Here is a 15,272-nt window from a genome sequence, read left to right on the forward strand (position 1 = left end):
TTACGGGAAAACTACTGGCCCGATTTTCATGAAACTTCGTGGAAGGGTGTAGCATGGGCCAAGGAAGAACCCATTAAATTTTGGAGCGGATCCGGATCCGACTCACGAACAAGCAATAATAGCACGAACCTTGGCGGAGGTCTGCGCTTTCCGAGTGCCCTTCTAGTTCTTAGTGATTTGACTCCCTGTACCCCTGTCTTGCTCTCTCAGGTATGGAGAGGGAGAGGAAGGTGAGCATGCGTCTTCATCGCGGAGCACCCGTCAACATCTCCTCCTCAGACCTAACAGGACGCCAGGACTCCCGCATGTCCTCACAGGTAACACACACACACACACACTCAACAGAGGCAATGCTGTAGTTAGTCTAAAGGGGAATAATTTTTAAAATAACTGACACTTAAGCATACACTCAAGCATAAGTATCACTCAACATGTTGAGTGATACTAGGCTCCATGCTAACACATTAGCATAGACTATGTTGAGTGATACTAGGCTCCATGCTAACACATTAGCATAGACTATGTTGAGTGATACTAGGCTCCATGCTAACACTTTAACATACACTATGTTGACTGATAGTAGAATCATTCGAAAAATAGAGTATAAACAAGAATAGAGCAAATGAGGGTTATATACACATACTAACAGACAATACCAACCAACATATTAAATAGAAATATACGAATAAAAATGTTTTTAAAAAAAGTCTGTATTCCAGCATTAACAGGATGTAAAATGGCAGCAGCAGTATCAGTAAAAGCAGAACTTACTGAGAGAGAAACACAATGTGAGATTTGTGCATTAAGAAGAAATATTTTACGCGTGTGCCTGCTTACTTACGTCGGACGTAGGTTTACAGTGCGCTCTACCATACTACTGTTAGTGTGGATTTAAATAGGGGAGCTGAGTTTGTTAATGTTTGAGTTTTATAACGTGAAACACGAAGCATGACCAGACTGGTGCTCGCTATGAATGTGACTGATCTGTGAATGGGTGGGTGGGTTCATTAGTTCCTTTGTTCTGTCCTCTCTGATAGGCCTACTGCTCCCCCCAGGGGCCAAAGAATACATTGCAGCCAGTTTCTCCAGGAATTTCTATGGAAGAAGTTTCTCATTTAACCTGCATTATTTTAGTTCCCATTTGGCCTGAGTCCACGGTTAGAAAAAGTCTACCTCAAACACAATTGGACACTTTTTAAATGCAACTATACAAGTTTATAACCATGAAATGTTTTCACATGGACTGGTTTTATTTGGTGCTTACTGTGTTGATGTGGAGTTGGAGGTCTGTTCATTAAAGCTGGACTCCAAGCACAGTATTTTTTCCGTTAAAAAAAGAAAAAAAAAAAGATGAGTAGTTTCTGTCATATACTGTATGTTCATTATCACAGAAAGTGACTAAATAGTTTTCTTAATGGGAGAAAGTCATTTTTGGTATCTCTTTAGTACCATTTTTCCTTGACTTGCAATATTTATCACAATTTTGCTGCCAAAATCATCGAAATCTCTCTAATCCAAGCACAGTACTTTTTTGCGTCGCTTTTTTTGTTTTGACCAAAGCTGCAAAATAATGCCAAAAAACATCAGAAATCCTGGAGGAACTGTCCTTCCCCTCTCAGAGTATTTTAGTGTTTTGATGCCCCAGACCTCAGAGTTCATACTCAATCACAGTCATCTTTTGTTTCGTCTACCCAAACAATCTGTACCGATGCCCCTCCTGATGAGAGCCCAGCTCATGAATAACCCAAATCCCCCCCTGAATAATTTAAATCTCATTTGCATTCATAACCATGCATGGCCGGGACAGTGACTTGTACATAGAAATGAATCCCTATGGTTATTGGCATTGTTATGAGGTGGCCTGCCTGTCCATGTGTAGCAGCTGAAAGAAAGAGGACTATACTAGTCAGATGTGTGTGTGTGTGTGTGTGTGTGTGTGTGTGTGTGTGTGTGTGTGTGTGTGTGTGTGTGTGTGCACGTTTTCTAACTCTCTCTCTCTCTTCCTCTCTCTCTCTCTCAGGCTCTATCCCGGGTCACACCCAGCGGTCTCCAGTCCGCCGCTCCGCGGTGAAACCTTCCCATCCGACCCCCGCGGCACCATGGAGGCCTCAACACACACGGCCTGCAGCAGCACACAACACACACACACACACACACACACACACACACATACACAGGACTCTGAAACGACTACAACAACCACTACGCAAGAGTTCGGTCGTGCTCTTGTCCACTTGACAGAGGAACGAGGCGAGGGGATGAAGGGAAAGTGTATGTGTGTGTGTGTGATGGGGGGGGGGGGGGGGGGGTGTATGGTTGCCTTAACCACCTTGGCACAGTTAAGAGCCACAGCCGACCCTCTGCCACCACGGAGGACTTTGAAAAGCGCTCTCCTCCCCCGGTGTTGACGAAGCCATGGAGTCACTTTCTCTGGCGTCTTATTGTTCTTATTTTTTTTCTTCTGTTTTTACTTGTTTTTGTTCTTTAAATTCAAAATCCCTTCATACCAGCTCCATTGGCCTGATTCACAGGCTGTCTGGGTTTTAAAATGGAGAACGTCAAGACCACTGGGTGGGATTTTTATTGTTTTTATTTTTATTGTTTTAAATAAAGGAAAATGATGACAGCAAGAAGACACGTGATCCGTCGTGGCAGCGCAACAGGACAGTGTCTAGACTCCATTTTGTGTCCTGAAAGACTCCTGAAGTCCCACAAGTCAACATTTGTATGGGGCGTTTTTTTTATTTTAAGTTGTGTTTGTGGTTTAAATTTCCAGCGAGGACTCCCCCGCTCTTGTCGATTTTTAAACGGGACAACAAGGCATCCTGTCTTTTAATGTTCTATTTTCCAAGGCAGATTTGTCAGCGAGGAGTTGTCCTCTGGTGTGTTGGAACCCGGAAGTTCAAAACACACGTCCCATCTCCTGTCTTCGGGTCGCAACTGTAGTGCGAAAGCTGTGAATGAAACAATGACACACCTGTGATGTAGATCTGTCCACATTGTACGGATGGGACACTTCTTTTCTTTTTTTTTTCAGTGCTTAGTGATGTGATTTTTTATGTGTGTGTTTGTGGGTTTCTGTGTGAAATGAGGTTGTAGGTCTGCCTTAGGTTTCTAGAAGCTTTAAGGGGGACGATGGAACTCGTGGAGGATGCTTTTGAAGTTCAGAAACTCCTTTGCGCTGGAAAGCATCTGTCCCTCTGCTTCCATTTTGAGCCTAGATGCAGCTTGAATTGTTTTGAATCAGTCAGCTTCTGTTTTTTAAAGCAGAACTTTGGCCATTTTCTACCTGGACCCCGATTTCCCATCATTTTCCATCACAGCGATCGATTCTGACCGAAATCTCGCCAACTCTCGTCAATCTCCGTCCAAAAGTCAACCCCAAAAGCACCCAAAGCACGTCTTCTTAAACGTACTTTTCACTTCATTCATGACCTGACAACTTTCACTATTTATTTTGCACTGCTTTACACAGCGGTGCATGCAGACAAGCACCCGCAGCAATGAAGTGCTAAAGCAACAGCCGAGGAAGCTGTCGCCGTCAGAGAAAAGCATGACTTTAGATCAATTTCATTCACGTCTTTTTTTCTGACATGTTTCATTCCAGAGCGAGTGCCGACACGTCGAACAAGACGTGCTTTGGCTGCTTTCGGAGTCGGTTTTTGGAGAGTCCGTCGGCCCTATAACACTACTGGAGAGCAAGAATGATAAGGGAGAAAGAGATTTTTGTCAGATTCCATCAGTATGATGTAGGGACGGGGCGATACGGTTATCTCACGATACGATTCGATACGCGATATGGGGTTTGCCATTCGATACAACCACGATGCGAAGTAATGAATAGAAGTTCAATGACAGTCTCACTGTGCAGAATTCTGTTTGTTTTTGAAAGCAGTGGCATTGGCTTGCTGGAATGTAAACAACAAAATGCCATTACAAAGTGACAATAATATAATTTGGATGCTTGTGAAATTGTGATGGTCAAGCGTCTCATTTGTGATAACTACAGCAGAATAAAATAGAGCTAATATCACGATTCATGTTTCTGCCCCACGATACGTATCGTCACATATTTTGTATCGCGATATATTGAATTTCGATATATCGTCCCATTCCTAGTATGATGGAAAAACTTTTTGAAAATAGAGCCCAGGTAGAAAATGGACGCTACGCTTTCACTTGAGGCAAAATTTGGCCCATTTTAACGTGGAATTTGAGTGTGATCGCGATGCTAAGGACACATTGACCCCGGTGCTACGAGGTTCCGCTCCTCCAGCCAGCCAGCGTCCCTCCCGACTCAACGAATTCCGCAAACCTTTACAAGTAGAAGCTTCTCATTCGGTGTGGTAGACTGTTGGCAAAGTGCTGTAGGCCCTTTTTCTGTAGTCGTAAGGAAAAAGGGGGTTGTAGTGGTGACTTTTGAAAAAAAAAACAAAAAAAAAAAAGTTTCTTCTGTTCTCATGTGTATAGGATGTGCCTACTCCATCTGCACGAGCCGCTGTACGGTTGTAGGGCGATAGCGTACGGAGGGATGGGGAACGCTTCACTCCGTCGTAGCTCCCGCTCAGCTAGTTTTTTCGATCCTTCACCCGTGGGCTCAAAGACGAAAAAAAAAACTCGTTTGTCTCACTGATGATGGTTAAGGTGAATGCAAGTACACTTTACATGGGCTAATTTATTGTTGTTTCTTCAATCTTTTCATGTCTGCTTTCACCCTCACTTTTCTTTTTCGTTGTTTTTTTTATTTTATTTTTTTATCTCCCGGTCTTTTTTGTTTTGTTTTAACTGCGCGGTGGAGATGGTTTTGCCGACGTCCCACAATGCATCTCTCTCCTTGGATTCATGGGAAGTCTCGTCTAAAACCCACCCCCCACACACACCTTTTAAGACTTTTGTCCCTCATTTGTAATGCCACTGTATTTGTGTATTTTAAAATTGTGTAAATAAATTAATAAGTGCTTGTATTGGCTGGGGATTGTATTTATTGATTTGACAGGCTGGACGACTCGTGAAATCATTTGGATATAGGAAATTAAGGTAAAAACAAAAGGTAACTTCTGACTATATATTAAAAATGCTTACTTGTAATTGTTAAGATTTACTTAATCGCATTCTATGGTTCTGGACAGGGGCAGGATAGAGGGGAAATGAATAATAATAAAGAGGAATTTGATCTTTCAACATGACACTGATCCAAAAAAAGGAAGATCAGTGTCCTCGGTCCTATAGAAACCCTGTGGACCGACCTGAAGAGGAGTTGAACAGGAGGTTCTACTGCTGTTTGACTGAGCTTGAACTCTTCTGCAAAGACAAATGGGAGAAAATTCCTAAATCCAGATGTGTTAAATTGGCAGAGACTGATCCATTTTTAACACATTAACTTAACTACTTTTTAATTTTACTTTGCTGGTTATTATATCCAAGTAAAAGGGAAAAAGCGTTGAAAAAGCGTTGATAAAGCGTTGATAAAGCGTTGATAAAGCGTTGATAAAGCGGTTCCTTACAACAGTGACTGAGTGTAACCACTGGGTGGCGCTGTGGGATAACCTGACCATCTGCGTGCCACTCATGATGCCACTGCACTGCCAGGACAGTTACACAACAGGTCGTGCTGCTCCTATCCCTGCAGCATCCACCCAGGATAAGAATAACTGCTTGCTGTTACAGTGCTGTTCAGGGTTTGACATGGGAAGCAGGACAATTTGGTAAAAAAAAATTTGGTCCTGGAATATCATAGAATTTTGAGAGGTGTATTCCAGACAGGGAAAGATAAATGGGTCACTTTACAGGAATATAGCAGAATGTATTTTCCAACTTGTTCTTTGTGCTGCATGTCCACTCTTGGATTAATCCAGAACAGGGTTAGTAGTACAATCTGCATCCTATCTGCCTTACTAAACAAAGCTGGACTTCATGTCCCTTAACAATTAATTTCCTGGTGTCCTTTTTCTTATTCTGCTCATGTATAGTTTCACAACATTTATTAGCTATGTTCTAGGCTTTGTTTCTTTATTTTGGTTTTTAAATTAGTCTTGAATTCAGTTCCAGGTAGCATTAAAAAGGTCTTACATTTGGCTCTCTGAAACCTGCAGATCCCCAATGGCATGCAGGGTTTTTGGGGTGGGAACAAAAGTGACGTGAGAGGGAACGAAGACCGTATTGAATATTGATGACAGTAGGAAATAGCGATGCTGTTTGGGTGATGTTTGTGTGGGGAGGGTGGTGCTGTAAATCCAAGTTTAAGTTTAACAGAAATGTGTAGATCCATTTACAAATGCATACAAGGCATCTGGAGTGTTATTTTGTGTATTTGTGTGTGTGAGTGAGAGAGATGGTGATGTGCTGTAAAGGCCACAAGCTTCAGTCCAACTGACCCCACCCCCACCCCCCAACACACACACACACATGGTGTCGTCTGACGTCAGCAGAGCGCGAGTCTCTTCCCCGCAGCAACAACATGGCGGTTTATTTTTTCCCCTTATTAACACTCTTGTCAGTCAAACAAAGCGTCACACATTCAGGTGCAACACACACACACAAATGCATGCACACTGACAGAAATCAAATGAGAGGAGCAGCTGCAGTTCACCAATCTAATCGAATCACCAGTTTCCCACAGCTAACCTAGCACCAGAGTTTGACCCATGTAGATTCTGAAAGATGATATTTAGTGCCAATATTCAATATAAAAACAAAAACAAAATCCAAGTATTTCCCCCAGAATTGTATTCTTGTCAGGGTGGAAAAGCCTCTGAAACAGCATTTAGACCATCATGGGACACTAACAATATATTCAGATAGCAGGTATTTGTTTTTCAAATGTGATCTTTAAGGCTGACTGTCAGCATTGTGATTTACAAGTGAGCAGATTGGATTTGTGTGTTTGAACAGTGTACTCATTTACTGTCACATTGGTTGTCATAGTAACGATGAGTTTTCTGTTCAACAAGCTAGTCATGTGGCTTCATTCCCATCTGAAGAGATTGGATTCCATGTTTTTTGCTGCTCAAACTTGAAAAAATATCTGACTCGCTAAGGTGGGGACTCCAGTCACATGAGTCACAGTTTAATTACTTGAGACTTGACTTGATGCATGAAGAGAAGACTTGAGACTTGACTTGACTTGGGTTCTGGTGACTTGGGACTTGACTTTGACTTGTACTTTGATGACTTGAAAAGGTTTCTAAAGTCTTGACTTAGATTGAAAGTGATGAGATTTGTTCCAGCAGACGACTGAATTTAAATTCTGTTTTCTGAATTTGTATGGAATGATTGAATTTATTGAAGTTGAAACTGATTATAGAAATCAAACTCATGATGCTCTTACCAAGTTTTTATCCTATTAAAACCATATTGCATTGAAAAGTCCTAGATATTTAGTTTTCTTTAAGATATTAAATTGATACTGGACTCTTGATTTGTTCTGACTTGACTTGCTGTTCTACATTTAGACTTGAGACTTGACAATGAAACAAAGTTGATCTTATTACTAAGATTTTACTGAGAAAGACAGGCACAGGGGATATTTCAAGAAGCAAAATGGCGGCTCTAGAAAGAAGCCCTTGCTCTTTGATTCTGAGGGACTGACATCAAAACCTGACGTTTACCATTGATGTTTCAGATAGCTGAAAAAAAATTCTATCAAACTCCATTGTAGCTGCTGGAAATAGCTGGACGTGACGGCACATTGTCTACATTTGGACAGTTATCCACAGGAATAAGAAAAATACACCAAACAACAAAATGGACCCAGAAATGCAAAGGTACATCACCAAAAGCTGTTTTTAAAACAGTTAAAGTGCCAGGATGATGGTGGATGCTGGTGTTCAGTGTAGGACAGTTAGTTACTTTTTAAGGTAAATAAAGTTGCTCTTATACTGAGAAATATAGGAAGCTGATTGGATTCTATAATGGCCTATAAAGGTGTAGTAACTGTTATAATACTTTTTAATAATGGATCAAATATAATTTAGAGATAGAAATACAAGTCTTAAACTGGTCAAAGCTCATACAGAAGGAATTTAGAATACCAATATTTGGTTTTAAAAGGAAAATGCAGCACAAAACAAAATACACTTCTGTCATCTCTGTGAACCAGTTCAGTCTATTTCAACTGATATCAGAGAGTCCCATTGACAGTCAATGGGAATATGTGGTCATAAGAGTGTGAAAGCACCAAGGGATGTGACCACACTTTCAAATTCATGACTGTTAACACTGCAATGAAATAAAACTTCATCATCACCTCATTCTGAGTTCAAAAAACTATTCTTAAAGTATAGCTACATGATTGTTGCACATAATATGAAGTGTGAGGTTTTCTGTTTAGATGCCAAACACATAATGTCATGCTACCGCTTGATCACAACTTTATCACACATAGCACACAGACTTAAATGAAGTCATGTTTTACAGAAGAAACCAACATGTAGACACAGGAAACGATATTCAAGTAAATACACTGTCTCGCAGTAAAGTGAAATGACTGTTGTGCTGTGCAACACCTGACAATGAAATACACAAACACCATGCCTGTTATCTGTCTATCAGTTGTTGTAGGTGAACTGTTAAAGGAATACACCTACTTGGTAGATTGTCCCGGTAGCCGTAAAGTGATGAGAACATAGACACCAAAATCATCCTTGTACACTATGTTGAGTGATAGTAGGCTCCATGCTAACACTTTAGCATACACTATGTTGGTTATAGCAGGTTCCATGCTAACACTTAAGTTTAGCATACACTATGTTCAGTGATAGCATGCTAACACTTTAGTATACGCTATGTTCAGTGATAGCAGGATCGTTAGCATGGAGCCTGCTATCGGGACAACCTACCAAAAACTCTGTGCATTCCTTTATAGTAACTATAGTGATCTGTTCAGGTAGCTAAAACTTCAGTGATGTCTAATGGCAGAAAATAATTCCTGCCCCTAATTCACACAATTACAAACAAAATAAACTTTCTTTGTAACAATATTGCCTCATCTTAATATCATTCTATTGCACATTAACCCACACAGACTGTATACACACAATGCAAAGCATGTGGGCAATGGAGTCAAGGAAAGTGCTATCAGTCAATCAGTCAGTCAATCCTTCAAAGTCTGTTTCTCTCTCTGGAATGTAACAAGTCTGTGGTGCTGTTATTAATCAACCACTCTCATTAATTATTCATATTAATTCAGTCCCACTTGTAAACACATACAAGACTTTGTAAGCTTAATACCCCATTACTTGAACAGTAACCACAGTCACAGACATACAGTTAAGTGCTTTTCAAAGACAAAGCCTGGTGATTGAAACAGTGAAAGCAGCAACGTGAATAATGGAACAACTTGGGCTGTGCCTTCAGCCAACAGTACTACAGTCTGGCATGAGTGCTTCCCTTATTGTATGACAATCAGCTGTTCTGTTCTCTACAGTGATACAGATGGTAACCATAGCAAAATGTCTGAAAATGAGATGCAGACCACAGCTCTTTTCTTCCGCATTTTCCCCACTACTCATTTCTAACAATCTACTCATAATGGAAAACTAAACACCTTTGTTGTGTAACTGTGCACACCCTTTATTATTGAGGGTTGTAATTGTGTTAAGATTTAATTAATCCCATTTGGTTTGCCTTCCCATGAACCCTTGTATTTTGGGGTCATTTCCTTTAGTTGGTACGATTACGTTCTCACTCCAAACGAACCACACTGCAGTTCTCTTGTTAGAGGACTGGGACTCACATTTTCAGGTGTCTCGGTGCTGTTATTTGGTGCCACCTGAGTTCAAATGATATTGTTCTCGGCCTGGACAAACTGAACTCAATGAGGAATGGTCCAGAGTTCAAATAAAGCACTCCTAACATGCTTGGTGTCCGTCTTAATTTGAAAGCAGACACTGTCAGTCTCCCAAAGCCATGTGGGAAAATGTCCGGATTGAAGACTTAATTACTATCCTCAGCACTGTACACACAAGCTGTACTGACACAGTGAACAAGAACACAACAGCATCTGTTATGTTACAAAGAGCCAAGACACCAACATTTTATATTCTTGTGTCAGTAGGGACTAACGTAGCTATAAATGAGTCAGTCACCTACTCGTATTCATATCTGACACTGATTTAGTGAATAACAAGCTGATTAATCTTAGGCAAAGACAAATGGGAGAAAATACCTAAATCCAGATGTGTTAAGTTGGAAGAGACTGATCCAAACAGACTTACTGCTGTTATCAACGCAGAAGGCGCTTCTACTCTTAAGTATTAATTGAAGGGTGTGTATACTTAAGCAACCAAGCTGTTTTAGTTTTCCATTTGTAACACATTAACTTACTACTTCTGTTTTTAAGTTAATTTTGCTGGTTGCTATATCTAAGTAAAAGTAAAAATTGAAATAGTGTATAGACTTTTGATATGAACTGTATACACAGGGCAGTGCTGTAATGGAATTCTCCTATAGTCTCCATACTGTGAGCCACCACACTTAAACACCTAGTGCTAAACTATTGCTGACATACATAACTCACACTCTTATTATTTCATACGGCAGTGCAGTTGTCACATCTATTTCACATTACGTTTGTGCATGTCTTTATACGGCACAGCCCCACAAATGACGACAAACACAAACACCTGGATTTAACACTGAAGGATGGGAAAAGCTCAGCTATCCCTTAGGGTGCTTGTTAGCACACATAAAAGTACACTTCCTCATGCCGTTGGGCTATTTCAAAAATGGAATGGGGCTAGATATTGTCCCAGCATCCTCCTCCATTCCCGTTCACAGGCATGTTTCAGGGCTGGTGGCCATGCCGCCATTTTGTTGTGGCTCTTTCAAGAACCTCTCCACCTCCTGTGAGTCCACTATTATACTCTCCGGCCTGACCTCGTCTATCGCTTTCTCTGTCTCTCTCTCCTCTTCCTCCTGCTCCTCTTCCTTTAACTCCTTTACCTTCTTTGTCTCCTTCTCTTGCTCCTCTTTCTCCCCCTTCTCCTCTTCGTCATCTCCCTCCAGGGTTTTGCCGAATACCTCCATCTTGGCGCTGTTGGTCACAACGGCGTTCTCCACCTTGTCTGCCGGCGGCAAAGTCTTCCTCCCGATGAACAAGAAGTTGCAAATGGCCAAAACCAGAGCCGAGAGGACCACCTCGCCACCCGCCAGCAGGAAGACGTACATGTAGTTCTTGGTGGCATCAAGCAACCGGCCTGAGACAGAGGAAGGACAAACAAGGAAACAGAAAGAGGAGAGAACGGTCAAGGGAAGCTCTTACAAGCTCTCATCTTCTCACTTTTGAGAATGCCTACCACTCAACCTAGTGTATGCTTAAATGTTAGCATACTATCACTCAACATAGTGTATGCTTAAGTGTTACTATCACTCAACATAGTGTATGCTTAAGTGTTAACCTACTATCACTCAACCTAGTGTATGTTTAAATGTTAGCATACTATCACTCAACATAGTGCATGCTAAAGTGTTAGCATTTTGGTGTCTATGTTCTCAGCACTTAATGGATAAGTTGACCAACAGGAAAATCAATGTATTCCTTTAAAGAATGTATAATATTGACTATAATCATAGGTTTCACTCTCACCCATATTATCACTCCACGTACAGTAGCCTATAGACAGTTCTACAGTTCGATACTAAATCAACAACTAAATCTTCCCATATGGGTCCCTGGGACAAAATATATATTTTGTGGTCATGATAAAAAAAAAACGTTTGAGAACCCCAGATGTACAACGTGCTCTGTGTATGTCTGCTCTCTACAAAAATCAACAAAGACTCAGTGGCTTGTCCACTTCTCAGCAGAAACCTTTAAAATGGATTGGGTCCAACATGGGTATTGTTGTGTAGTTTTGGTGCATACTGACCAGCGCCTGGTGGCCCCACCAGCACAGCAATGGCCTCCATGAGCAGCACCAGACCAATGGCGCTGGAGAACTTCTCAGTGCCGACTATCGTCATGAGAACCTCAAACTGCAGTGCGCCCACCATGCCATAGGAGATGCCAAAGAAGATACAGTAAACCACCAGAGACGTATAGTCATGAGCCTAGGACCAAGATGCATAGTATTAGACTAGTGTTAGAGAAATAATGATATAAGATGCAGAGTCAAGGCAGAGCCAAGCTAGCATATATGGAAGGTTCCATATGTGCTTAAGTTTTTCTAACTTGCTAAACATTCAAGAGAAAAAACGTCACAGTACTGGACACACTGTTTGACACGTGATCTCTGGGAAGTACAGGGCAAAAACACCACAGCAATGAACACTTACTACCAAAGACGAGACAAAAGAAGAGACAAAATGTGCAAAAAAAAACAAGAAACAAGAATTACCATTCCAGTTGATACCCAACAAGCCTTCACCTACCTGCGATCCCACCAGGTCAGTGGTTCCGTTGAAGATCAAAGCAAAGCTGAAGAGGTAGACGCAACGAGGCCGCACCCACTTCAGCCCGGCGATCACGCCGCATGTGGGCCGTGCAAATATGTCAATGAAGCCCAGGATGGAGAGCAGCAAAGCCGACTTGGTGTCCTCGTTCCCTAGCTCCTTAGCGTAGCTGACCACAAACACCGGAGGCACAAACAGACCCAGCACCATGATGGACGCCGCCACAGTGTAGATGACAAAGCCGCGGTCTTTGAACACAGAGAAGTCCAGCAGCTTGACTTTGGGCTTTGTCTTCTCTGCCGCCTCCAACGCCTCCTTTTCCCCTTCTTTGCCCTCTTCCAGTTCCTTGGCCTTGGGGATCTTGGGGGCAACCAGAGGCCTCATGAGGGCCCCGCAGACACAGCAGTTGAGCAGCATGCCGCCTAGGATGAGGAAGCCGCCCCTCCACCCATACTGGTACTGGAGAACCTGGCCCAGTGGCGAGAGGCAGCACAGAGCCACGGGGCTACCTGCTGCTGAGAGCCCGTTGGCCAGCGGACGCTTTTCGCTGAAGTAGCGGTTGAGCATAATCAGAGAGGGTTGGAAGTTCAATGCCAACCCCAGACCTGCAGCACAAGGAAGAAGAAGAGTGGAGGCTCTGACTGATTTGAAAACAAAATCCTGAAAACTAAATAATATGGGATGTTGAATTTCACTGTGGGTTATGATTTATGAGGACCAGAAATCCTTAAAGCAGACCCTATTCTCATATAATTTACATCAGTGTAATGCCACTTCTAAAAGGGTAGAGTTTAGGTGGGTTTACTCTCCACCACATCCCTGGTTAGGATGCAGAGGTCAGATTGAGTCAAACTGTGATCTAATAATCTTCCACTAGCAAGGTGGGAAGGTTTCAGGAGACAAACCAGTCAAACCTGTAATGACCCCGGTACAGAGGTAAATGTGGATGATGCTGGTGGAGAAGGAGGCCAGGATCATTCCCAGGGAAGCGAAGATGCCGCCCACCATCATCACCGGACGACAGCCCAATCGGTTCACCAGCACACTGCATAGAGGACCTGCACAAGGTACAACACATTCAGTCAGACTCTGAGAATCAGTTTTACACCGTCAGAGTGAGGACTTTTTTGCAAAGTCAGTCTGGGATTAAGACTTGGGTTTAGGGTTAGAATTAGGTTTAGATAGGATAAGGGTTAAAGCTTAGTATTGTGGCATTTCCATGACAAAACTTGTGAGAATAAGACTGGAAATGGCACCGCCGTGCAAGCGCAGTAACAGCTCTCGCACAAGCGGGAACATTATCTTTGTGAGCAATATTGCAGCTTGCAAGCAGAAATCCATATTTGAGCAATTTCATCAGTTACTGTAAAGTCCCTGACTTTGTCCGAGACTGTGTTTTGAATGTCTGTCTGTTACCCTCTGAAGCAGAAAACATAGCAATGCCCTTCTGGCACAGAGCCACTGTTTATAATAAGGAACAAAACTGCCTGCTTCTACCCCTTTCTTCTTCGTTGTTTTCTTTTTAATCTGTGTTGACATTGTTGCACGGGCTTCAAGCCAATCACAACACATTTTCAGATAAGGGTAATGCATGGGCAATGCTCTTGCTCAAGTTCTCTGTTGTTGTTTTTTTGTCATGGAAACGCCACCACAGTTAAGGTTAGAATTAGGAATAGGAAAGGGAAGGGAGTGTTAAGGTTAAGACAAATGTGTGTGTGTTTGCACTAGTAACATACCTGTACCGTAGAGCATGGCCAGCAGTATAGAAGAGATCCAGGCAGTGTCGCTGTATCCCACCCCAAACTCCCTGATCAGCTCTTTAAAGAAGACACTGACAGCTTTAGGGAAAGCGTAGGAGAAACCTGTGATGACAAAACAGCCGGACAGCACCGCCCAGCCCCACCCCCCATCTGGAGCCTTCACCCCCCCTGCGCCCTCGTCCGCCGCCACGCCTCCCATGGTCCTCTAGGGTTGTGTCTTGACGGAGGCAGACAGAGAAGCTGGAGAGAAAATGAAAATCGGATTGAGTTTCTCTGTGAATGGACCTAATTGAGTATTGTACCATTAAAACTGCACTAAGCCAGATTTTTATGTAAAAGTCAAGCCGTCTTATCAGCCTAAATCACTAAGTGGGGCTGCAACATAGAAGAAAACAACTGCAACCTTATAACCCTTTAAAGTCATAGTTGAGTATCCGTCTGTCTGACTTTACCCACTTGCACCTGTTGCTTTTACCTGGCAGTGGACAGAGGTACGTAAGTTCCATCTTCCAGCTGCCAAACTCCCATCTTCCTGTTTTTCTCTGTCTTATTTGCTTTTGTTATCTCATTATAATTGTCCATGTTACTGTCCATTTCATTGTTTTATCCCAGCACCTACTGCACACTCAGCTGGCTCAACCCTAATAAGGGTTTCTTGGAAGTTTTTCCTTTCCTTCACTGAGGGTCCAAGGTTGGTGGTGCCTGGTAGGTTAGGCTAGGTAGACCTGTTGTGTCTTTCCAACATGCATTGCATCATTTTTTTGTGATTGGTTGTTGATTAGTTAGATCTAGGTAGGTCTTTGTAAAGTCCTTTGAGACATGCTTTGTTGATGAAGGGCTACATAAATAAACCTGACTTGACTTGACTTGAATATTGGCATAAGTCTCAACATACTGAGCCAGTTCCTCATCAACTATGTATTGCTGAGTCAGCATAAATAGGCTGTGTATAACATACAAAAACATTCAGAAAAACAGATAAACAGTCATTCAAAAAGCCGTTTGAGGTATTATATCGCTCTCATTTTAGGGTGGAAGCACAGAGGGAGCTTCCTATCAATATACTCAACAAATCATGAACTTTGACCGATTTCTATAGATAAACACCGACTTTTCGATTAA

The 15,272-nt window shown here is 42.2% G+C and overlaps 2 protein-coding genes across 3 annotated transcripts in view; one reads left to right on the forward strand and one right to left on the reverse strand.

Moving 5' to 3' along the window:
- csnk1da (casein kinase 1, delta a) overlaps positions 1–2,425 on the forward strand; it is a 28,031-nt gene extending 25,606 nt beyond the window's left edge. Inside the window, exons 8-9 of the mRNA XM_071908809.2 lie at positions 211–317; positions 2,021–2,425. Of these exons, the coding sequence (XP_071764910.1) occupies positions 211–317; positions 2,021–2,071 (158 nt within the window). The 3' untranslated portion in view covers positions 2,072–2,425. The remainder of the gene's footprint in view (positions 1–210; positions 318–2,020) is intronic.
- An 8,345-nt stretch (positions 2,426–10,770) lies between these two features.
- Positions 10,771–14,349, reverse strand: slc16a3a (solute carrier family 16 member 3a). Of its 2 annotated transcripts, XM_078284762.1 has the most exons (6): positions 14,127–14,349; positions 13,305–13,448; positions 12,370–12,995; positions 11,868–12,048; positions 11,047–11,195; positions 10,771–10,905 (listed from the first exon to the last, which is right to left on the reverse strand). In XM_078284762.1, exons 1-6 carry the CDS (start codon positions 14,347–14,349, stop codon positions 10,771–10,773), a joined length of 1,458 nt encoding a protein of 485 aa, XP_078140888.1. The 2 variants fall into 2 exon arrangements, with proteins under 2 accessions (XP_078140888.1, XP_071764919.1); XM_071908818.1 differs by having other exon boundaries at positions 10,771–11,195.
- Between the last annotated feature and the right edge of the window lie 923 nt (positions 14,350–15,272).

This window comes from Centroberyx gerrardi, chromosome 7 (assembly GCF_048128805.1).
Source record: "Centroberyx gerrardi isolate f3 chromosome 7, fCenGer3.hap1.cur.20231027, whole genome shotgun sequence".
Lineage (NCBI taxonomy): Eukaryota > Metazoa > Chordata > Actinopteri > Beryciformes > Berycidae > Centroberyx > Centroberyx gerrardi.